Genomic DNA, 24,453 nt, shown 5'->3' with positions numbered 1-24,453 from the left:
CCACCAGTTCTCCAGTCTTCATCCACCAGCCCCATTTTGCTGTTGCATTACTGGATAAACAAAGATGTTTGAATTCAGTTTCCACCTCTTTACCACTAAGTCTCTACCCTGACATGTTGTAACCTGAAGTTCCGTGCACAGATGATTTGTGGTGTTGTTATCTTATGGTACTGCACTGGTACAGAGAGAAGACGACCACAAGACACCCAGAAATCACATAAGCAGCAACATAAGGACTGCAAGACTTCCCCAGCCCAACTAAAACCAGTCAGATTTTTTCTCATTGGAACATGGATCTCCTTCAAGAGGGAGGGTAAGTGCTTTTTTGTTACTTCTTCTGAAGTGTTTTGGGGTTGTGAGGTTTTTTTGGATAGCCTTAGTGGGCTCTTTAAAAGCCAGTAGTAGTTCTAGCCTTGAGTTTCCTGCTCTGAATCTAATTTTCCCAAGGCACAAGAAGTGACTTACCTGGAGATCATAAAGGCTGTCACAAAGCTCAACAGCCAGGATTAGAATCATATTTTCTACTTTATCTTATGTTCTTTCAAGTCAGTGCAAAATGTTACCAAAAAGCATTACTACCAAATGATGCTGGGGCTTAAGAAGCATTGGCATGGGAGCCCATCTAAATCCCAATCAGTCACATTGTACCTGTTCACAGCATGATAATAATTTGTCTAGGCATTGAAAAAACACAAAGCAAGAAAAGTTCATCTGTTTTCAGTGTATTTTAATAAATGAAACAAACCTGAAGGTACGAGTTGGATTTCAGCAGCAAGTTAACCTTTTCCCTGACATGATGCGAGGTCTCTCTGCAGGGGTGTTAAGCAGATTTGCTAAATGCCATATTGGGGCTAACTCTGGAGATTGCCAGACCATTGCCAGCTTTACATAAAGCTCCCCAGGAGTCAGGCTGATACTTTCAGGCTTCTCTGAAAACACTGCTGATCCATAGGGATAATCTCATTTCCTGGACCATGAAATAAGCTGTAGCCTAAGGGTTACAGCTGATGGCTGTGTGAGACAAAATCACCAGTTTGACAAGTGCTGCTGTTCCCCAGGTCTGTGAGGTATGTGCAGGCATTTGGGCCTACAAGAGACTTAGCTGAAGTTGGCTGCTGCTCTCTGGTAAGGGACACCATGCATGATGCCCCCCTCTCTACTGCCTGCCCCCCACTGTTCCCAGACACGTTCACAGTGATCACTAAGCACATGCTTTGGAACAGGAGGGGTTTGCTCTAGCATTTGTGTTTCCCAAAAGGCAAGAGAGCTGCAAAGCTGGTCAAACAATTCCTTAGAACACATCCCTGCAGGTCCCATGGGTCCATGTGCCTAAGCACACACACATATGTAGTGAGGTAGCTGTTTCTGCTAAGGCAAAGAGCAGTTTAGAGAGCTTTGGCTGTCAGGAGAACGGAGATTTTCAGCTTTGGTGGAAAACAGTAAAGCTAGATAGGCCTGAGGTCCTGCCCAGAGTGTACCTGCCAGGTGCTGACCTTCAAAACCCATGCCAAGTTGTTCAGCAATTTAAATTTTTGGAATCCAATCACCAGCTGCTGGGCAGTCCCAGGCTGCAGGCACAGTACAGGTGTGAACCTGTTAAGCTTCAAGCTCTTGAGAGCTGCTTTCTCTTGTAAACACTAGACAGGGAATTACTACCCCTTGCCCGTCATCACCATTGTGAAAAGTAGATGTGGTATGTCCCTATTCAATTAAAAACATGCCCAAGGTCACTGCCCTCCTCTGGGAAATGGGTCCATTCCATTTGAAGTGCTCCCCTTTGTTTCCTGCAGAGTGGTGGCACGGAAACAACGCCACCTCCCACCATGAAATGACAGCTCTCCAGCCCTTTTGTAACAGAAGCCCTTGAGGCTGGCACCAAGGGAGCCTGATGAGGTTAGTAATCACTGCAGCACATGAAAAGCATTTTGCACCGTGACCTTTTGCACATAAAGAGCTATACTGGTTCTGCTTCTAAAGCCGGCAAGATTTATACACATGGCTTTCTCCCGGCATTGAGGGAGGAGAAACTGAGGCAGTAAAATCCTGAAAGCCAGCAATTTATTCAAGAAGGGATGCTGAGAGCACTTGAAGACTTAAAGCTTATGGTATTTTACCTGCAGTTTGCAGCACAGGAAACAAAGGATAGGATTTTCACTGAATCCTAGCATTTTTAGACAGAAACGATGTATTTTTTTTCCAAGTCACATTGACAGTCCTGTGAAGGTTCTCTTTGAGAGTCTTTACTACAGGAGAGCTGTGTGCACCAGCTCCTGGTGATGCACAGCCTGTTACCTGGGGCTGTAGTGGCAGCTGCCCTGAAAGACAGGCTGGACCCTCCAGTCTTCTATTCCTGTGACCCCTCCTGAGGTTGTCTGTCCTACTCTCCTCAGGCAGTCACCTCACTCCCACACAGTGGCAGCACCTGATCTGATCTCTGGTAAAAGACTTATCTCCAAAAGCTGAGGAAATAATTTTTGCCTGGTCTGACTATGCCAAGTGACTTTGAGAGAGAGTTACATTGTGGCCCAGGCTGCCCTGCTCACAGGTATGAACCGGGAATCCCAAACCTTTCCTTCAGTACATTGGGGGCTACAAGGTAACTGGGAAGCAAACACAGGTAATAACCCTTTTCCTTTCTTGGAGCAGTCTCTAATTTAATTAAAAATTAAACCTTCACCGTTCCATCAGTAGCAGCACTTTATGGGAGTCCCTTCATCTGTAGTTTGGAAATTGGGAAACAGAAATATGACACAATTACCTTCAATTACCAAAAATATTACTTTTATGGAAGAAAAGTGAAAATATTTAAATTAGTCCAGATCTGAAGCAGAGAAGTGAGACCCATAGCAGAATTTTAGGGGAGTTTTCAGCAAACCATGGCCTTCAGAGAGGAGAAATAATCACGTTACTGCCTTTCCTCACAGCTTGAGAGAAATTTATATCCTTTAATCTCACGCAGTGAATCCTCTGTTTGCTTGGGCTTTGGAGATGCAACAAGCACCGTGTGCAGTTAGCGCAGAGTAGGATTCCCCTATCACTCGCCGTTCTGATCCACAGCCATCAAGGATTGCTCTGCCTCTGTATACACAACATGGACGTGGATCACGTACCAATTCAAATGTGCAACACAGCTCCACCCATGCTGTCTGCAGAAGACAGAAACATCCACAGCAAAGTGCAAAAATAATTCAGTGCCTTCCACTTCATCTCCGGCGATGTTTCTGAGCATCCCTTGGCACATCCCACCTTGTGCACCCACCTCGACCCCCAAGAACTACTGAGATGCTTGTTTTGCTCAGCCCAAGTCTCCTTTAGGCATTGAAGGCTCTTCTACCTGCGTTTCCAGGGAGATTAATCAATGCTGTGCGTGCTGAAGTTCTGTACAGCCCATTGCAGGAGCCCAGGTGCCCCTCTAAAACATTTCAAACTTGTTTTTCTGCCATCCCTCCTCCTTGATCATCACCAGGCCAATACCAGCTGCATGCCTGGCGGTCAACACCCGCTGCTCCGCCTGGAGTGCCGTGTCCCGTTTTTATTGGAATGATTCTCCTCCCGTCCCACAAAGCACAGGGACCCCCAATGGTTTGGATTTGAACCCCATCTGGTGCATCTCAGCCGCGCGTAGCCACGTTCCGGTGCCCGTCCCTTCCGTGCGCATCCTGCAGCAGGTCAAGACATGACCATGTCCCAGCGCTGGCTCATGGCTGTGCTCTCACAGGGGTTGATGACGAGCTCTTTAATGCTCTCGTTCGTGTCCCCGATGGTCTCCGTGTCCAAGCAGAAGCGTGAAGCTATGTGTTCAATGTGTGACCCGACCTTGCCCCAGCGCTGAGGGGAGACACACGACAGAACAAACAGGTGAGCAAGCTTCCTCCCCACCATGCTTTCACTGCACTGTTCCAGCATCCAGAGGACAGCTGTCATCAAGCCCTTGTGGGCTGATGCTGTCAAGAACAAGGTCCCCAAACCCACACCAAGTGGAGGACACGCTGAGCACTTTTCCCATCAGAAACACACTTATTTAATTTGGCCTCTGCCTGGCTTGAGGAAGATAATATATTACTAACAGCTTTTTCCCCAGGTCACTGGTTCAAATGCCAGCTCAGTGATTAACTGCAGGGAAATGTTAGCATCTGCTGCCTGACTGGCAGCCCATGTGAACTAAATTGCCAGTTTGGGTTTGACTTCTGCATTGAAGTATCCAGATCACCACCCTCACTAATAGACATCCTTATCAACACACTCATTTAAGAGGCAAAGGGCTGAACAGGCCAGAGTCTGTACTCCCAAATTGACTGTGCTACCCAGATGAAGTCAGAGCACAGGCCATTTAATGTGCAATAATACTGTGATGAAAGAAATGGAACTTTGAAGAAAATGTGGGATCAGTGAAAAGGGCTCACCTGCTTGTTGTCACCTTCTTTACAAGGTGACAGCAGCACCTGGGAACCAGGGAAGAGGGTGTACACAGACAAACACAGCTGCTGCTGGCGGACGTGGTGGTTGTACGTGTAAGTCCATTCCTGCACAGAGGAAGAAAAAGAAAGGTGGTGAGAAAGCAGTGTTGATTCTTACTATTCTTTTACCTGGAAAACAAACACTTTGGCTTGGATCCTGCCCCTTACAAAATCAAGCACAAACCTCACTGACTTCAAGAGGCATCAGGAGAAGTCACTGGGATGTTTCAAGCCTCCCCAAAATTGCAGTTGTCATTGAGGGACTGCAGGTACCAAAGAAAATGTCTACAAAAGCTGCAGGAAGAACATGTTTCATGAGACAAAAGATTCCATAGCCAGAACTGGCCTGTGGTTGGAGAACAAAAGGATGGGAATAAAGCAGAAGAGAGGCAGGAACACTAATAACTGCACAATGTGCAATTCTATTTTTTCAGGGAAGAGCAGCAGAGATGCTTTGCAGCTGTCAGTGGGGGACAAGAGGTGATACGTGGCAAATGTCTGCAACTCCTGGGGTTCTCTTCTGAAGTATCACAAAAATAAGAGGTAAAGCTCTGCTTTCTATCAAGGCAGTGGAACCAAATTTCAAAGGTTTGCTGTACTGGTTTGCTATAACTATTGCTACTCCCACTGGGCTGTCTAGGAGGTTTTTTTCTTTTGCTGCTCCTATATGTTCTCCAGCTTTTTATCAGCTTCTCAGCCCCAGAAATAAACTTTGGGGGAGCAGAGACTTTTTGTCCTGTGATGCTTACCAAACAATAGGAGATCTCTGGGATTACCATCTTTTTCACCAATGGATGTTTTTGGGAGAAAGAGGAGCAGCTGATAGTTTGATGAAGATCTCATGTTAAATGTGCTGGACAAAGCACTGTGGATGTACAGACAGACACTGCTTAGCCCAGGAGCGTTTCACAGAAGTTTACTCCAGCATTAATTCCACCTGAACATTTTCTATCACCTACCTGTGCTTATATTACCCAAGAGCACCTCTTGAGAGGATCCCAGCCAAGGGATATCTGTCTCCCTGTTACTCATGTGTGTGCACAAGCAGACAAGAGCTGGTTTGGCTGATAAGAAACCACAAACCATGCTTTTACATAACCCTGGAGAGGGACTTCTGGAACAGGTGTTTTGCATGTAGCTTTATGTGAGCATCAACTTTGAAATTAGAAAGAGCAGGGCTAGAAGGGTCTTCCAAGGGATCCCAGCCAGGGTGCAAAGCAGGATCCACTCCTGCTGTGTGAATGGCTCTGAGCAGCAGCAGTGGGAGCAGATGGAAAACAGGTCTCTGAGCCCTGGCAGGGCAGGTGAGCAGGGCTGGAGGACCAACAGCAGGCTGGCTTCGCTATCAGAGTTCACAAACTCTGCCAGAGACAGCAAGGCCAGGGAGCTAAAGAGTTCCCACAAGAGACCCCAGGAGCCACGGCAGATGCTTTGACAGGGTACAGGCTATGAAAACTCTGAACCTGCTGTGAAAGAAAAGGTGCAAAGAGGAAGCAGAACAGTTGGGAGCTCAGCTATGGAGGAGTCAGAGCTCTGTGACAAGTGATGTGAGCAACAGTGTTGGCAGTGGGGGGAAAGGTGGTGCTCAAACATACGGCTGTGAGGCTGGGACTGGAAAAATGGGGCTCCTGGGAGACTTCAACCCTTTCTGAGTGCTGGAGGGGAATGTGAAGAATGGCTGCCCTGCTCTCAGAGCTGGGATGCCTGCAGCTTGCCTGACTTTGAATGGTGGAGGTTTTGGGTTGCATTAGCATGAGTTATTAGAGCAGGGAAATGCTCCCAGTCCTTTGGTATTTGTCACTGTCAGCAGCTCTAACTCCTCTCCTCAACTTCAAAACAGACAGCTACAGGCATTTAACTCCTGGGAATATAAATCCCACTTTCATTCAGGTTCTTAGCCACCTGGAAGGGAAAACACGCTTTTGCACAGCAGACCCAGCTCCACAAGGACTTCACACTGTGATCCTCATACTCTGTGCTTCTCAGCTCTCTATTCCCCACCAGCTCATGGAAATCAAACCTGGCTTTCTGAACAGCCTGCCCACAGGCTCCTCAGCAAGAGCTGCCCAGGATCTGGGTACATAACAAGCATTCATTCTCAAAGCTATAATCTACACACCCAAAGGGCCTTCTGGCAACTACTTTTCTTTGTCATATGAGCAGGGTTTACCTGATCCTACAGTGAACACGTTCCAGACATCCCAACCATGCACGCTGTCAGCTGCTGTGTAAACCACCAGCCTGGGAAATCAGGTGCCAAATTAGTCCAGCATCTGTGAAGAACCAAACCCTACGGGGCAAGCTTCAACATCTGTTCTTGGCACCCACGCTGCGACAAGCTGCTTTGAAAACCTGCTTTACATTTTTAACCAATTGTTTGTCATTTTAGTTCAGGATAGGGCTGAAGCTGCACCCATGAGACTCCTCAGCAGAAGCCAGCTAATCCTGTAACTTGTGTATATGTTGAATTGTCCAACTAACTCAGGCCATGGGACTTTTTTGTTTGCTTGTTTTGACATCTTAACCTTCTTGCTTCACTGAGATTATCTCATGGAAGACTGCTCCTACCAGAGGTTCTCCATGGTTTTTTTTACAGACCGGGCTATGTTCAAACCTTCACAATAATCACATCCTCTCATCAAGGCAGGGCCATCCTCTCATCCTCAGTGGACCACGGGATAGGAAGGGTGGTGGCAACCATTTTCCCTAAACTGCTGTTCATCATAAGAAGTGAGGGCTCCAGAGCTGGATGTCTGCATCAGTTCCACAGCTGACACTGGATCCTACCCTCCTGCCCCCAGGCTGTCCTTCCACTGCCTTTATCTCAGCTGACAGATTTTCACACAGCTCATCTATCTTGGCAGAATGGCTTTTTATGGAAGCCAGTCCTGTTGAAAATGTTTTATCCAGCTCTAATCATGTCTTCTTCCCTTTCAGCCCTAGATGAAAGCCGAAGAAAATTATGCAGAAAATGAAGAAATTTGAAGGGGGAGGAGGAGGGAAGTCAGTTGAACACCACAGAATCCATGAAGGACTTTGAGTTAAAATACATGCCCATAGCCACACAAATTTTTATCTTACCCCTTCCTTCTCTTCTCTTATTTTTATGAGTTGGGATTAATTTATTTTTTTTTCCCATGAGGAACTACTTTATCTCCTAATCCCTGACAGACTGACGTGGCCAGCACAGCAGTAACAGCAGCAGAACTTTGCACCACAGATGTTGTGGTGGATGGGGCAGCCCATGGTACTCCTAAGGAGCCCTGCAAGGAGCTAGCATGGCTTCAGGGCTGCAGATTTGCCTGAGGAGATGCCATCAGGTTTAGAGCTGACCCAGAAGCAAAGAAAAACAGATATACGAGGTAAAACTGACATCAAGATTTCCTGCCTTTTTGAAGGCAAAGACGGAGGGGTGGTGGAGCCAGGAAGAAGAGGGTGGGCTTGGAGAAGAGAGCTACCAGCTGCACAGCACAACCAGCAACCCCCTTCCTCCAAAGCCTCAGGTAACACCAACCCCCTCATCTGAGACTTCGTGACTGTTTCTCAAGGCTTTAGCATCATCTGAGCCGGCACCTGCCACTGTTACTCAGCATTATTGTGAACTGAGGAAATCATTCTCAAGAGTGACCTTTGGTTTGGCATAGCCTGGCTGGCAGATGGAGCAAGGAGCCCCTCAGCCCGGGAAGGAGCAGTCCCATGGAGCCCAGCGTTCCGTGACAGCGAGGCCTCTGCTGCCGAGCAAGAGGTCAGCCGTACCCTAAAGCAGGGGTAGTAGCTAGAGAGAAGTGTTTCTCAAGAAGGTGGAACAATCTAATTATCCAATTATCTTCTTAAAATCTCAGGGAAGGACTTCCCAAGGCATGCAACTACGTGAGTGACCTAAGGATACCAAGGTGCTGCCCTCATCAAAGACCGTGGGATACAACTGGCACTTCCACACATCTCAGGAGAGGGAAAACCAAGCACACGAGGTGCCCAGGACAGCCTGGCTGCAGAGATGACACTACTGCTCACTCAGCCTGGCTCCCACAGCTCCAGCCAGCCTACAGTTGGGGCAGGTCATGGCCATGGAGGAGAAGAACGAAGGCTTTTGAGGGGAGGAAGGTCAGAAGAGAGTGTTTATGGCTGAGATGTCTCAGGAGAGTCACTTCGTTTGGATAGATGCTAAATGCTCTCCCAAAAAAGTGCAGATCCAGTCAGCACACAGAGGAAGGACCTCAAGCCAACGGGGATGAGCATCCAAGCCATTCCAGGAAGATCATCACACTGCCTTTCCTTCCCAAGAAGAGTCTAAGTCATGCCACTCAAATGCAATGGCAGCCAGTCAGCTGCAAAGCCCAGGTATTTTGGGGTGCAGGCCCAGGAAATGGATACTGCAGCCTTCTCCCTGTTTCCTCACTTGTCTAAAAAGATGCCTGAGCTTTACATTCCTCTTGCAGCAACTGCTTACACATGTGTTATATCCAGGTCAAAGCATCTTCAGATTTTTTTATCTGAAGTATGTCAGGTTTCCTGAAGCTGCTAATGACTTAAATAAATCCCAGTCAGATGTCTTTTCCAAACGTTATGAACTAATACCAACTGACACTTGGTTTGAAAAAAGAAACCCAACTACTCACATCTTCATTAGATAGATGAGGACAAAATTATGATCAATTATTTTCCCTCAGATGCATTTCTCTCGTGAAAAACTAAATCAATCTGTTCATTTAGCAAATGAGACTCAACAAGGCATGGAGTGCCGAGTCTCCAGTGGGCAGGAGCACAGGCAGAGCCTGCTGTGCCCTGGGGATGGGCACTGCACAAACATCTCTGCCTGTCACTGTCTCAGGAGCCCCCAGACAGCGACCCTGGGGTCCTCAACCACCTCAAGATCCCTCTGAGAGCCACCTCCAGGGACAGAGCTCACTCTGACTGCTGCCAGGCTTTCTGGAAGCGAAAGGGCCAAGTGGATTCCCAGGATGAGAAGACAAAGCTCTCCTACACAAAGATGAGGGGTCTTCTTGTGCCTCAGTGCCCCTTTCAGTAATTCAGGACCAACACCAGACACCATCAGGGAGGTTTTTTGAGACCTGTTAAAGGTGTAGGTCTGATTTCACCACTGAGTACCCTCAGTTTACCCAAACTATGGATGTAGCCAAAGGTCTCACAACACCCTTCCCCTACAGGCAGAAAAACCTAAAATAAAGAGCAATTGATTGCCATCTAACAGCTCCTGCCCCTCTCTCCTCAAATCATGACAGCTCAGATCTTCTCACACCCAGTCCCAAGACACCATGCATGTAATGTTGGTAAAGGGCTGGGGCAGCCCAGCAGGGAGACAGCTACAGAAAGGCAATCAAAGCAACCAAATTACTGCTACTATAATAGTGATAATAAATAATTTGGACAGACAGGATATTTCCACGGTACTTACTGAATGCCAAGAAAGCACAGCTTTGATTTAGCTAGGCCTATTTTTCACAAAACGAAGCTTAGGGTAAACAAGACGTGACTTCAGTATGTTAAAAGTGAAGATTATTGCTCTATTCTGGTATATTAAATGCAAACCAAGGACTGCACACAATCAATTCTACACAGTCTGGTGACTGTAACACCCATGTCATCCACAAGTTCAGGTGATCTTGTGGCAACTGAATCATTAAAATTTAAGTTTCTATTCACAATAAAAGTTTAAATCCCCTGCTTTAATCTGAACTATTCTCCATGGGTACGAGTAACAAAGAACTATCCTAGAAAGACAGAGAAAGATAAAAAGGAAAGGCTTTTCTCTACTCCTGCTGTGTACTCAGCGCAGCCATTCTGCAATCTGTTTGTAATGCATTTTTCTGTTCCTTTACAGAGTTAGTCTTGGATGTGCACAAGAAATGGAGCTGCCATCCAGTGGGAAGTGTTGACCTATTGCAAACTGCTGCAGAACCAGAACAGGAAGATGAAAAGTTCGTGGTGTGAAAAATTCCAAAAATTTACTGCACAGAAATGTCAAAACAAAATGTGTTTGGTGGGAACGGAACGGTCCAACTTGTTGGCATGACATTTCTCATTTTAAAATACCACATCAAATTGGTATTTCAGAAACACCAATACCATTTCATTTTGAAACAGTAACTTGCAGCAGCATTTTTCATTCTGATTTTCCCAGACTTTTTTTAAAAACAGACAATTCATTGGAAGTTGCTATTGTCATTAGAAAACTTTTCCTTTCTTCTGAAGGGCTAGCCCTGAAAAACATGGCGACCTGCTCTCATCAGCTTGCTTTCTTTGCTGTTTGTATGAAAAGTCCATGTAGCAGTGGAAGAAAGAAAAACAATTCTGGAACATGGAAACCAGTGAAACCTTAAAAAGTGTTACTGTGTGGCACTTGCAATTATATTAACTACATTTTCTGAAATGACTAATATTCAAGTAGTCATTGTTGATTTTGCCATGCTGTGAAACAGATATTAATTTCCTGCCTACAGACGGGCACACAACTGCATTTGAAAGAGATGCACATAATGACAGGCTTTGTTTGCACACACAGATCACAGATATTTTAAGCAGTCTGCCCAAGCTGGGCCTTTTATATGCACAGCTACCTGGTTTGAATGTGTAACCATGAGGGTTAAGGATGTGCAGTGAGTGGAAGTAAGCACACCACACCATTTCCTACTGAATTATTTCATGGCAACCACAGAAAAGCAAGGGATTGTTATCCTCCCTGTTTTCTAGATGGGAACACAGAACTTACTGACATGCCCCAAAATCACAAAAGGAGCCTGAAGCAAAGGTGAGTTTTGAAGCTGTGTGTACCTTCAGGGTCTTGCTCCAGAAACTCTGCTGCAAGGCACATGTGCCTGCTCTTGGCTCTAACATCTCCTAGGCTCTGCTTTTGAGAACATCAATTCATACAGCTTTTCCTCATCTCAATAAGACTGAAAAAACTGAGATCATCCTCATTAAATTCTCACTAGTTTAACGGGCAATCCAATACTGAGAGAATGCAGACTATGAAGTTACAAATGCCACTGTGACTCAGTCCATTTTGAGATTAAAAAGGCTAAGAGATGAGAGGGAGTTATAATTCTCTTTGCCTTTGATCTGTCCAGATGAGCAGCACATGGTGTTCCTGGGCAGCTGGAAGAGCTCAGCATAGGTTCCCACACAGATGAGTGGGACACACTGTCCTGTGACTCCTGCACCAATCCCTGCTGCTGCCCAGGGCCTCCACCAAGGTCAGGTGGAGCTGCCTGGGTTTAACGACATGCTGCCTAAGGAAAGACACTGGCAGAATGGCTAAATCCTCCAACAGAGCTTTAGCAACCTTAAGAAATCATCTTGAAGCTGCCCCCATGGCTTCCTCCCATCCAGCATCACGGGGATACACAACACATCTTACCTGTGCCTTTGGTACTGTGCCCTTGCTGCTGTTACAAGGATTTAAGCTCAGGATGGGGAGCTCTTGGTCTTCAGACTTGTGTGATTCCAGGCAGCTCTGCCTTTGCCTGATTATCCCAGTCTGATAGAGCGATTCCTCAGGAATCCTGTGGGAACAGCGTGAAAACAACATCGTACTGCCCCATGCGCAGGGAGGCTCAGTGGGGTAAGGTTGCACCTTTCCACCTTCAGAAAAGGAGGGGTGGCAAGATCTACCACAATACTGGAGCACTGAGAGCAGCACGTGGACAAGGATGCTGCAGAAGCAGAGCTCAGAGATGGATGGCTGACCTTTATAAGGGGAAAAAATAAATAACTGCACAAGGCAAACAGAGGAGCCAGGAGTAGGCTGTGAGCAGGCTGAAGGTCAGCCTTCAGCTTACAGGAGAGGGGAACTTTATAACAAACTGTCACAGAGCCCTGGCATTGCCCGTGAATGCTGTGCAATGCCACATAAGGGAAAAAAAAAAAAAAAAAAAAAAGGTAAGAAAATGGCTATAAATCATCATTTTCACACAGTGATTCTGCACTCAGCTACTGCACCAGCAGGTCCCTGAAGGTATCTCTAGAACTTTACCATCCTTTCTGAGGATGGCTCCTGATAGGGACCAGGGGAATGAATGCAATGGTTTCTGGAGTAAATTGGTAACTAAAAGATATCTGGGCAAAAGCAGTAATATTTAGCAAAGCACTGGGCTAGAGGCAAGACAGAACCATCTGAATACAGGTCATAAAATCCTAGAATGAATGGTTTCACAGCAGAGGAGCTTTGAGTGCCACAGTACAGTGTGAAAGGACTGGAAATTAGGTGCTTGTTTAGTAAAAAGGAATCATTAAGCATCGAAACACCCTGGCAGAGGCTATGGTGGATTTTCTGCCTTGGGATGTTTTTTTAAGGAAAACTCTCTTATTTCCCTACACAACCTGTTCCACAGCATGGGCAGGAGGACACCTAATGAGCCCCCCAAAGCAAATGGGAATAACTGGTGCTTTGTCCCTCACCAGCCCTGCAACAAAGAGCTTAGACGAAGCAGATATCATAGAATATCCTGAATTAAAAGGGACCCCCAAGGATCTCCAAACCCCTGCAGTATGTCACACTGTGAGCAAGCTGCGTTTAAAGCCAGCACAAAATTCACTCTGCCCTTCTGTGAAGGCCAAGGGAGGGAGTGCCTACATCTCTGGGGCATAAGAAAGCTCCGTGGGGCAGGAGGGAGGGATGGAGCATCCCACTGGCCTGCTGGACGCAGGTGGAGATTGCACATCCATACCGAAGTTCGGGATAAACGTTCTCCAGGTACCACTTGAAGCTGTGACATTTCAACTTCTTCCGTAGCTCCACTCTGCTCTGGACGCTGTGGGAAGAAAATATCACAGAGATGCAATGGAAATGATGCAGGTGAGACCCAACACACCAAAAAGGGAGGCTGAGAGAAACCCATCAGAAATGCAAAGACAGCAAACACAAGAACATCAGCAGCTCTGGTTTCTCTCTGCATGAGCTTGAGCGATTGTTTTGATCTCTGTCTCTTTGGAGGTCTCACTTGGTAAAACGGCATGGTGACATACTGTCATTTTAACTTGGAGTCTGGAGCTGAAAAGGTTCATGGAAGAGCACAGTAATTTAAAAGTGATTAGTAAAAAATATGTGCTGTCTACTATGCAATAATTCTTACCTGAATATATTAACATATTAGGAAATTAAAACATTCTATTTGCTATTCTAAGTTACTTTTGGTTTACAAGACTACAGGAGGTCTTGATTTGCAAGAGCACCTGAACATGCTGGTAAGCCAGCAGAAGTTAATCACACTGTGAAATACTTTTCTCTTTTATTAATCAAGACAAAATTTCTACTGAGGGATCGTGCTGTACAGTGACATTTTCAAAACTCCAGCTCCTCCCTGGGCCAGCCTCCACCTGTGGAGCTGTTATGAGCTGGCTTTTATGGAATAGTCAGAGGCCTCCAGTACCTCCTTTTCACACAGGTCAACTTCTCTATACCCTACTACACTAAAAGCAGAGGACAGCTGCTACTTCATTCTCTGTTGATGGATGGGAGGAGGATATTAATTCAGTGGTAACAGGGGGGTCACCAGGACTTATTTATCCTGGAGACTGAAGAGCGGTCACAAGGAATTCAAGTTTGGACTCAGAACCTCCAGGAGTCTGAAAAAAACTTTCTAAGGCAAAGAGGAGCACGTGAAAACAAGAAATACAGCACAAATATTTACAGTCCTCCTGACAGGGAGGCATTTCTGACTCCTCACAGAATGAATGACAAACTCCCTGCACACAAACACTTGCTCCCTTGAAATAAAGCATCAGCAGGCCAAAACTTCGATGATTTTCCTGCCTGTCAGTTGCCACCAACACCTCTGTACTCTCCCTGCCAAATTCCAGCTTGGGACCAGAAGTAGTTCTATGTAACACCAAGGACAGGACAGAGGGAGAGGGAGTTCTCCCCCACCTGGCTTTGGTTCACTCACTGGAATAAACCAGCACAGCATTTAAACTGGCTGTTTATCCACCTCACTGCTGTAGCACATGCCAATCATTAGTATTTTATTGTCCCTACAGAGACAATGCAGGCGGGTTTCCACAGCAGGGGACATCTCTGTGAGCACCCACTGCAGCAGGCAGGGCACAGGCAGCAGGGGAAGAATCCTTACTTCCCAAAAGGCCTCCCCTGGGCTGCGGGCCGGGCGGCGTAGTAGTACTGCTTGAACTCGTCCATCCACACCTCGGCCGTGCGCTTGGTGTTCCTGAGGGAGGCAACGGGACACACTGAAACCAAGGGGGCCTGCAAGGGGACACTTCCCAAAATGCACCAAATGAGCCATCCTGCCCTCCTCCCACCCTCAGCTTGGTCTTCACCCAAGCCCCCTCTGAGCCAGCCCATCCCTCGCTACTGGAGAAGGTACTCCTTCCTTGCCATTACTCCAGGGGAAGTAAACAGAACACATCAGGCCAAGTAAAGCTTGGATAAAGAATTCACCATTGCAAACTCAGCTGGATGCTTTGTGTCCACCAGACCCAAAAGTGATGATTGTCTTAAGCATCATCTCCAAGGCAGGAGTGCCTGGGGTTTTATTTAGTGGCTGGGATGGAGCTCTGAAAATCTTGCCAAATATTTCCATTGTTTCAATCCTGGATGGACTCTCCTGCTTTGCACTCCTGGATTTCAATGAGGCAAACCTTGGCATTCAAAACCTAAAGAGAAACCACCCCACCACAGTGCTGCAAGCATGAATGCCAGTCTCCCACATCAGCCAGGTGTCTGCAGAAGGTTTTTGAACCTCAGCAAATCTTCTGTTGACTTCAGATGGCTCTAACTCCTCTTGCAAATGGGTTTCTTGCTCCATGCCTATCTGTCTATTCCTGCCCAGATCAGGGAAGTCCTCCAATCTCCTGCTCCAAGACTAGCCAGTGCCTCCAAGCTATTGCCGTCACACCACTAAGCTGCAGGTGCTGTGGGCAGGCTCTGGATCCAGCCAAGTCCCAGGTGCCCAGAAAAGAATTATTCTGCACATGAAACCAGCACCAAACTGGAGCCTGAGCTGTCTCTCACACTGAAGTAGGGGCTCTGTAGAAATACAATCAGTATCTGGCAGAAAGGTGGAGATATTTTTTGCTAACACCTCTATTTAAACAGAAGTGCTACAGAGCATCAGGTTGCCAGGAGCTGCTTCTCCTCTCAGTCTATACACTGTAACATTAAGGCTGATAGATACCCTAAGGTTAATAACATCCCAGCTGCTGATGCCTACAGGTACATTTCTCCAGACTGATTTTCAGTTCCTTGCTGATTCATGGGTTTCCTCCTCTCTCTCTAAGGCAACAGTCTAAGTGCTCTTGCTCAAGAGATGACTAAATCAGTGTCTACATCTGTACCTAACCTTCCCCAGTGTGCAGGGTTCCTTTGTTTGTCTTCCTGATCTCATTTGAGTTTACAAGAAACACGGGGATAAAGGCCAAGGCTCACACCCAGGCATGACACAGACATCCCCAGTGTCCCCAGAGGCCTGTCCCTGACAGGGAGTCAGAAGAGCTGTACCCATTCAAGCTCCCCTTGCTCCTCCTGCAGGTGATGCAATGCAGGTGCCACTTCTTCATTCAGTTTGCAGGGACTCTGACAGTGGAGATTTTGCCACTGATCCCAGGCCCCTCTGAAGTAGTGTTGCTTCACTACTGAAAGCAAGAACCCTCCTAGTGATTCTCAAATTTGTGCTCTGCTCCTTGATGCCAGCCCTGTGCCTGTCACCGCCATCCCCCTCCTGCTCCACACACTGGAAATCACACATTAGGTGTTAGTGAGAGGTGTAATTTGCACTCCCCTTTGTCTCAAGCAAAGGCTGAGGAAGCTGCAGAGAGCCTGGGTCAGCAGTAACCCTGTGGCAGACACGTGGGTCTTCACAAGTGTTACTGGTTCTTTCTAACAGTGGGAAGCCCACACTAAAAGGAAAGCCTGGTGTGAAAGCACTCACAGCTGCAAGTTAGCTCAGAAACAACCCTGCATTTACTGTAAGTGCCCCCAGTGCTTTTCTCTGTCATTCACTTAAGCAACAACGTTCAGCCTCACACTCTAAAAATGGAGGAAATCCTTCCTGACCTCACTAGCTGCTCTGATCAACCTTCCCATGCCTATTCCCACTTCTGGATTTCCCCCTTTTTTGTCTGATGTTTCCAGGATCTTAGCCCATTTCAGGCAGCTCTTTCAGTACCTGATTCAGTCTGTGTTCCTGTGTGTGAGGTGAGGTGCCCTTCAGCTGGCATGCCCTGGCAGTCCTTTGGTGTCCACACCAGCAGGTGCAGCCCCCCACTGCTGCCTCTGCTCAGGAGACAGCACCAGCCTGGAGACAGAGCCACCCACTCCAGCAAGATGTGTGGCTCCCATCCCGGAGAGGCACTGAGAACCAAATTTTCTGGTTCAGCTGAGCCACACTGAGCCCTCAGCTAAGGTCACTGGCTACTGACAGATATTGCTGGCAGCCTGATTTCAGGTCATTAGAAATGTGTTCTGATGACCTCAAGGTCCAAATCATTTGATGTTCCGGTAGCCAGCACTCAGGGATGTGCTAGGGCCATCCCTCCATTTCTGTGCTGATGAAAGCTACCATATAAATGTCCTATTTCTGTCATGTTCTCAACACTGGAGAAATCCTATGGGACAGATGTATTGACTTACATTTTCTTCAGCTCAAGAAATTCCTGCCCAAGGATATTTCAAAGTTTTCCAAACAAACTTTCCTGCCTGTCTTCTCTGCTCCCCCACGCCCTACAAGGCTGTTTCACAAAAAAAACAAAGCAAGCACAAACCACTTACTTAATGTATGTATTGGCATTTCCCTCTGGAAAGACGTACGGATGTTTCTTCCGAAAGACGTGCCCAACACGGCTACAGGGGATGATTTCCAGGCTCCCTCCACACATCCACACACGGAAAGAGATTTCTGTAAGAGAAGCAGCTTCAGCACTTTGTCTTTCTGTCCTGGAGCAGTCTGAATCCTGGTGTTAGTTCTTACTTCATCTTCTGCAACATTAAACTGGGGTAAATCAATTACCAGACGGGCTTTCCTAGGCACAAGGGCCCTAAAAGCACATTTCAAAGCTTCTTTGCAAGCTGTTTGAAGTCAGTGCACTTGAAACCTGTCTCTAGCACAGCAGGTGCTATCACAATGGTGAGCGTGAGACAGTAAGCAGGTCCCTTTTCATACACTGCAGAATCCTCTTGCCAGTTTTGTGCCTCCCCTATTACCTCTGCACTGCCTGTTTCAGAGTCACTTCCCTCCAAAGGGCCGTCAAGTTCACCAGGTGAGGCTATGAATTCTCTCCATTAATGACTACAACTGTCATTGTCTTTATGAATCCACCATTGACTCTGCAAAGTGAACAGAGCTGTGCATCCATTGCCTGTCCCAGAATGGACAGCAGCTTACCCTTCCCAGGTACTCTGGGCCTTCAGTGCCAATGCTGCAATCAAATAAGGCACACACCTTCACAGAAGCAAAGGTCAGTGGTGGGAGGAATTATCCCAAAAATCTGGGTGAGTTATCAGTATGGGAAATGTCTCCCAGTCACTCCAAGCCACTCTGTGGCTGGCCCACAGGGCCCTTCTCAAGGAAAATAAGACTGTGGCACAACTGACACCAGAAGTAATAAAGCTCTTGGCAGGGAGCTGGATGAGGTAGGAAGGGTAAGCAGAATGGCTGATCTAATGGGTCCATCTGGCCCTGATGCTTATGAAGCTATGAATCTGTAGCTCTATTGTCAGACAGTCATGCTCAGACAGAACCAGCCTGGAAAAGAGATGAAATGAAAATGAAAAGGCTTCTGCAGTTCTTTGAATCCTATTTTATCGTCTGTTGACAGTGCAGAGCTACATGTAGCATGTATCTACCTCAAAACTAGTAATTCCTTTTCACACACACACACACACACACACACACACACACATTTAACTACAGAATTAAGACAGGAGAACACCCATTGTCTTTGCCAGCTTGTGCTCCCATCAGTGACCCTCATATACGCCAGCACAAGGATGATTTGTCCCGAGGTCGGATGCTGGCAAGACAAGCACTTGTGGCAGGAAGGCCAATTGGGCAGTGTGGACAGGACTCCTCCTCCAAGGGCTGCTGGCTTACAAAACCTCCATGCCTCCAGAAACAGCTCAAAGCTTCAGGGAGCAAAGGCCAACTGGAGCCTGGAACTCCAGAGCCCTCTGAGCATGCACGGCTCAGCCCTGAGCTGCTGCAGAGGTGGGAGCCAGGTTCATGTTGCTCCCATCCTGCTCCCAGCACTACCTGCCTGCTCCTGAGCTGATGGAAATGGGAGGCTGACACAGCTGCAAAGCCTTCTTGCCTTGATGCCTGGGTCCAGAATCCAAGGCTTTGATCCCATCCCCAACAGCTCGCCCTGGCAGCAGGGACAAGCAATGGCAGGGGTGGGAAAGCACAGCAGGGAGCAGTATTCCTTTCCAGAAATTCCCTCCCCTTCCCTTCACTGTTGTGTTTACATGCAAGAGTTGCCAACAGCAGCTGGAGCCTCACCGCTTTCCCCAGTGCTGGGTATTAAGAGGCCAATAAAACGTGCCCTTGTGCCATATCCTGGTGCTATATTGGGAGCAACCTTAATCACAGCTGCAGGGAAATGAGATTATGGCAGGATGCGGCCACTCTAAGCTGCTGCTCTTGGCTCCCCTTGCACGTGGCTTTTGCAGTCACTTGTCTGTGTGTCACAGCACTGGCCACTCTGCTGGCACTGCTGTGTCAGTCACAAGGACACCTGACACAAGGGGACAACCAGCTGAGCAGCTGTGGAGCACAGCGTGGCTACTGCAAGCTGCCTTCCCCTCCTCCAGTCCTTCTGGGAGAAGAGCAGCTCCCTGATGTGCTAAAAGGGAAATACTCGCACCATTCAGTCCTTGCCTGATCTTTTTAAAGCCTAATGAAGAGGTCATCTCTGTGTACTGTGAACTAGAATGAGGACACAGTGCACAGGAGTTGCTGAGGAGTCTGAGCTCTCAGCTTCAGGCTAGCTGTACCCTGCAGAGCCTGTTCCAGGTACAGCAGAAACAATAAAAGCACAAGTTTCCACAGGGAGGGATCACTCATGGAGCCATCCATGGCAGGTGACAAACAAGGTCTCTGACAGGCAGCCAGGAGCTAAGTGTCCCAAGGGAAGGCAAACTGAAGCACCAGCTAAAGCATGGTACAGGGTCAGCTCAGAGAGCCAGGGGAGCAGGAACCAACAGTGTGCTTCCCTTGACCCTCAAGAGATGTTGCCAGTGCACGCGGCCCCTCCAAGTGACCCCCAGGAAGGGTGTGAGCAGTGCACATTGGGGTGTGCTGGACTTGGCCTTCATTCAGCAAAATACCTCTAGCACTTCTTGCTGGCCTGCAAGTCCTTCCTGCCACTACCCATTTACAGGGAATTCAGTAAATTTAAGACACAAAACACCTACAGTGTCCTCCTTCAAAGCCAAACACACTCACTTTTGTTCTGCCTGAAGCCTCCAGCCCCCTCCAGCTGCCCCCTCAGTAACATTAAAGGCAGCAGCACTGCTCCTCCCCCTCAGGACTAAGCTATCAGCAAGAGTGTGGTTCACTCTAAGTGCCCAAAACCAGCAGGTCAGCTCCTGCTGTCCATTCCCTGCCCAGAGCCAGCAGGGTGCAAAGGAGAGACGGGACATGCTGCCCTTGACTACTGCACCTGCAGGAGATGGAGCTATGAGCCAGGCATGCTTCTGCTCCCAGGGCAATGGGCAAGATGGGATCTGCCCTGCTGCTATGCAGACCTGCACTTTGTTGTTGCCATGTTAACCTTGATTTTGCTTTATCACAGGAGGCCTCAGTACACCCTGCAGCACTGCTAGTGCATGTTTGGTCAGGACCATCCTCCTGGGGCATAGCACCAGTAAGGGAAACCTCTCCTCTGCAGGATGTGCCATAACCAGGCGTAAGGAGCACAATGCCTGCTGTTACAGGGCATGGGACAAGCTGCCAGGATGGAGCTTCCCCCAAGAACAGGCTGTCCTGTCACTGTTCATCTCCCAGGAGCAGCTCCTGCTGGCTGCTGTCAGAGACAAATGACAAGCACAGGCAGCAGGTCAGGCATAGTATGGCAGTTCCCCTCCTGCTCTTCCCCTGTCTAGTTCCCTTCTTGAATGCTTGATTTGGGCTATTGATCCAGCAGGAGAGGTGGGAGGGCTGCCACGCCCCTCCCAGGTTTCCTCACAGCCACCCCACTCAGATACTTTGGGTCAGTCCAGAGGCAAGATACCTGCTGCCCACAGAGAGAAAGAACGAAAGAGTGAGATTCCTACTGCATAACAAGATATAAATAAATAAAATATATCTAGAGGGACAAGGCATGTGAAGGAAATACCAGTGCCAAGCAGCGGATGGATTACTGCAAAGCAGCAGCATCTGCTCCCTTGGATGACTGACAGCATCGCTGTGTGTGTTACAACACAAGAGCCTTCCTTCCTGGCTAGCCCCACTCCCCAGAGGTGCAAGCTACTAAAGCCAGGTTCTGATCTGTCTGCCTGACATTGAGTGCATCCCCCTGCTCTTGTGGGTACAGTGTATTGTTCTGATCCCCAGCATCACTGCAGCTTCAAAGGGAGAACAGCCCAGCCCGATCCAGCTCTGCTTTACAAGGGGACAAGGGACAGGCTGTTGCCTCTTTCATGTGCCCTTTCAAGTGTGCTTGCAGGAGATTTCTTTATGTCCATCTTGTCCCATGATAAGGGCCAGAGGTGACAGAATTTAGGTCAGCTTTTTCTTTGATGCAGGAAAAGGGACAGTATCACAGAAAGCTAGGCAGCATTCAGCCACCCAGGGATACAGGAATGGATACAGCCTGTGTACTGGAATGGAAGCAGCCCTGCTACTTTGCCACCTGTTTGCTGCATGCTGATGGACCTACAGTATCAGGTACCCCGCAAACTCAAAGAGGGACCGGTACCTCAGTTCATAGCTTGGAAATGCTGTCATTAATGGATTAAGACATATTCTTTGCTTTATTAAGGAAAAAATAAGATCAGGGAGGGTGCATGTAGTGTTTTCTCATCTGTTGGTAACACCAAAGTTGAAAACTGTGTGGTTAAAGGTTATTTACCTACAGAAAATCAAAGCAGCATGGAAGGCAGGCAGTCCCAAGTACCAGCAATTGCTCACTTCCCATCATTCGTGATTGCTGGATCTCTCACCCTCCTAAGACCACAACCTATGAATGTAAATGAGGGAAACCACACAGAGCATTCAAAGTGAAGTCTGAAATGACCTTGTATCCACCTGGCCCAACTCAGAAAGGGAAGCCCATACAGCAAGACATAGGAGGATGAAGAACAACTCACCAAAGTTCTCCCCACCCCAGATGTCCATGGCACTGTCGTACTTCCCCAGGTGGTTGAACCAGGCCTTGTCGATCACAAACAGTCCCCCAGCAATGATGGGTGTCCTGAAGAACGGACAAGGAGAAGAGGACACACTCTCAAGCACTGCTGCAGCACCTGGATGCATAGAAGCAGCCCTTCCCTTTGCCTCCTCTTCCATGACCAGGACATTACCTACGTGTCACCTTCTCACCAAGAAAAGGATGAAACCCCTCAAAATGCATCTGAGCCTTTCTTTCAGCCGCCTTGGTGTTTTGCTGTCAATCATAAATTGCCTGGCACTTAATGACTGGCTAATGCATCCGTCAGCACAACTCCTACAAGCCCAAAGTTCACAGCCCTGATTGTAGGCTTCAGCATCAAAAATGCACTTAGCACTCGGGGATATTCACTCAGACAGGCTTTTTGCCTGGAGCCAGCCTATTAAGAGCACCATTCCACCAGGGAGAGGAAGGCAGAGCCAATTCAGAAGGGCTTTTTAAAAGCCATCACTAGCTGTGTGATCTTTATTTCAAACCAGGGTTATTTTTCTTTCTTTGGATTAGCTAAGAAAACTGCACAGAGAAGGCCTGTGGAGCGGGGGGAGAGCAGACCCAGAAGATAGGTTGAAGAGACTTGCTGTTTGCTGGCACAAGTTCCATCTCCATTCAGTTGGAGACACTGTGGATGCCTCAGTATAGGCTTGGGAGGAGCTGGGGGGAATGCTGTGCCCAGGCTAATCTCCACAGTGCCCTACACAGCAGCGTGATCAGGAATACAAGGCCAGCCTTTGGGAAGCCACTGAGAGCTCCTGTTAACAGCAGCATCCTAAGGAGAAGCAGTGCTTTTCTCCCCTGTATGCCCTCTGAGGCCCTAAGCTTCTCCCAGCACTTGGTGTCTTCCATGCCTCACATCTGGCTGGGGCTGCAGACACCAGCACCAGGCTTGCTGCCAGCAGAGATGTCCAGCAGAATGAAGGATCCGCTCCATTCCATGGCATGAGGACAGATGGCACCTCCTCTGCTGTTCAGCCTGGCTCCCTCTCCAGTACATCTCCATTTCGGAGGAGTCTTCAGTGAGGTCCAGAAGAGCAGTACTGATCTGGGAAGGCTGGACTAGACACCAAGCTTATCATGTGGGCTGAAGACACTGCCTTATTTTTAAGTGGTAGGTAAACTGAGAGAAGCAGCTGTCTAGAGCACTGGCCTTCTACCCTAACCATAATCCTTAGTACTACCAAAACCCCAGTAGCCATAAACACACCCCTTCTATCTCTGTGGCATTCTCAGGCTTCAGTGTTGGAAGGTGAAGTTGTACTACAAAACCCAGGCTAGCCAGAAGCTTGCTAGAGGTACTAGAAGTTCAAAGCTGTCCTGGAAGAGATTGCACACTGCTGTGGTGCACAGAGACACACATGAGAAAAGCCTGTCCTGCCTCACTCGGGCACCTCCTTCCCCCTCCTGACTTACTTAATGGGTTCGGTGGGATCAAGTCGTTTGGCTTTCTGCTCCGGGGAAAGCTGCTCCCATTTGAAATGCAGACTCCAGTCAAAACCTAAAACCAGAGTAGAGAAATGCCATGGGGAAATTAGAAATTGATACGGATTAGGAGGCAGTGCAGGCTGCGGAAGCTGTGCTTGTGATGGAACATTTTCCCGACTTTCAAATGACTTCAGCCACAGAGATGCAGCTCTTGAGAGAAAAGTCCAATGCCTAACATATTTTACTACTACATATGAACAAGAAACAACACATTGCATTACAATTTCAAAGTCAAGTTCTCCAAAGGCAGGAAAAGTCAGAATTAAAGCTGCTGCTGAAACCTAGTCCCCCTGTGCACACAGAAGCACGCTCTGATGGATACTATGTGCTACAAATAGCCCAGGCATACTAATAAGCAGTGCACTTGCATCCTCCAGTTGTTGCCTAGACATCTCCCATCTCCTCCTGTCACTTCCAGTGCTGCCCAGGGTGGCTTTGACGTGACCCTTCTTTCCTGCTTGACTGCTTCATCCACTGCAGCAAGCACATTCCCCACGCCACACCTGCCTGTGTGTGGAGTAGCCTGGGAGCAGCCAGCGGGAGCACTGAGCAGTGTTCATGTGCTTTTCTGTGAGGCAGCAGGAGACAGAGGTGTGGTGCAAAGGCCAGTGCACATTCCCACCATGGAATGGATGCCCACAGGACATGCACAAAGCTCAGACTTACCTCCTCTGAGGTCTGAGGAAGCTGCCACGTAGGCAAAAGTGTCCAGGTTGATGATGTCAATAACAGGACTGACCACTCGGGTGGGATCCTGCAAAGCAGAACCAAAAATACCCATGACTTCAAATGACGCCATTCAAACTGGGCAAGGGACTCCAAACTCCTGGAGACACCAAGTGGCTGGAAACATTGGTGTCACTTGGTTTTGCTAGGGACAAGCACCCTTCACTGCCTCCTCATCCTCAGACTGTGCCTGTTCTTGGCACCCAGCTGGGCTGGATGCAAAGCTCCTTCTGCCTTTTGCAAATTCTCCAAAATATTCCCCTTTCACTTTCCTTAAATGCTTTTAACTGGATTTCAGAAGTCCAAGTGACAAACAGGCAATTGAAATGACAGAGGAAAAACACAGCCAAATAGCTTAAATATGGGAATTTTTTTAAATGCACCAACTATGGCAGTACTGTTGGTTTTGCCAAAGATGTGAAAGGGTTAAAAA

The 24,453-nt window shown here is 47.9% G+C and overlaps 1 protein-coding gene across 3 annotated transcripts in view; it reads right to left on the bottom strand.

Annotated features, from left to right (window-relative positions):
- Nucleotides 1–715: 715 nt before the first annotated feature.
- GALNT14 (polypeptide N-acetylgalactosaminyltransferase 14) overlaps nt 716–24,453 on the bottom strand; it is a 92,606-nt gene continuing 68,868 nt past the window's right edge. For 2 of the 3 annotated variants that reach the window (XM_058836210.1, XM_058836212.1), the window contains 9 exons: nt 23,961–24,048; nt 23,223–23,307; nt 21,736–21,839; nt 17,200–17,326; nt 14,546–14,638; nt 13,145–13,228; nt 11,836–11,980; nt 4,404–4,523; nt 716–3,828 (listed from right to left, as the gene is read on the bottom strand). In XM_058836210.1, the coding sequence (XP_058692193.1) occupies nt 3,670–3,828; nt 4,404–4,523; nt 11,836–11,980; nt 13,145–13,228; nt 14,546–14,638; nt 17,200–17,326; nt 21,736–21,839; nt 23,223–23,307; nt 23,961–24,048 (1,005 nt within the window). In that variant the 3' untranslated portion in view covers nt 716–3,669. The remainder of the gene's footprint in view (nt 3,829–4,403; nt 4,524–11,835; nt 11,981–13,144; nt 13,229–14,545; nt 14,639–17,199; nt 17,327–21,735; nt 21,840–23,222; nt 23,308–23,960; nt 24,049–24,453) is intronic. The other variant, XM_058836211.1, reaches the window with a different exon arrangement.

Source organism: Poecile atricapillus, chromosome 3 (genome assembly GCF_030490865.1).
Source record: "Poecile atricapillus isolate bPoeAtr1 chromosome 3, bPoeAtr1.hap1, whole genome shotgun sequence".
NCBI lineage: Eukaryota > Metazoa > Chordata > Aves > Passeriformes > Paridae > Poecile > Poecile atricapillus.
Note: the sequence above shows the minus strand (reverse complement) of the source record. Positions and strands in the feature narration are given on the sequence as shown.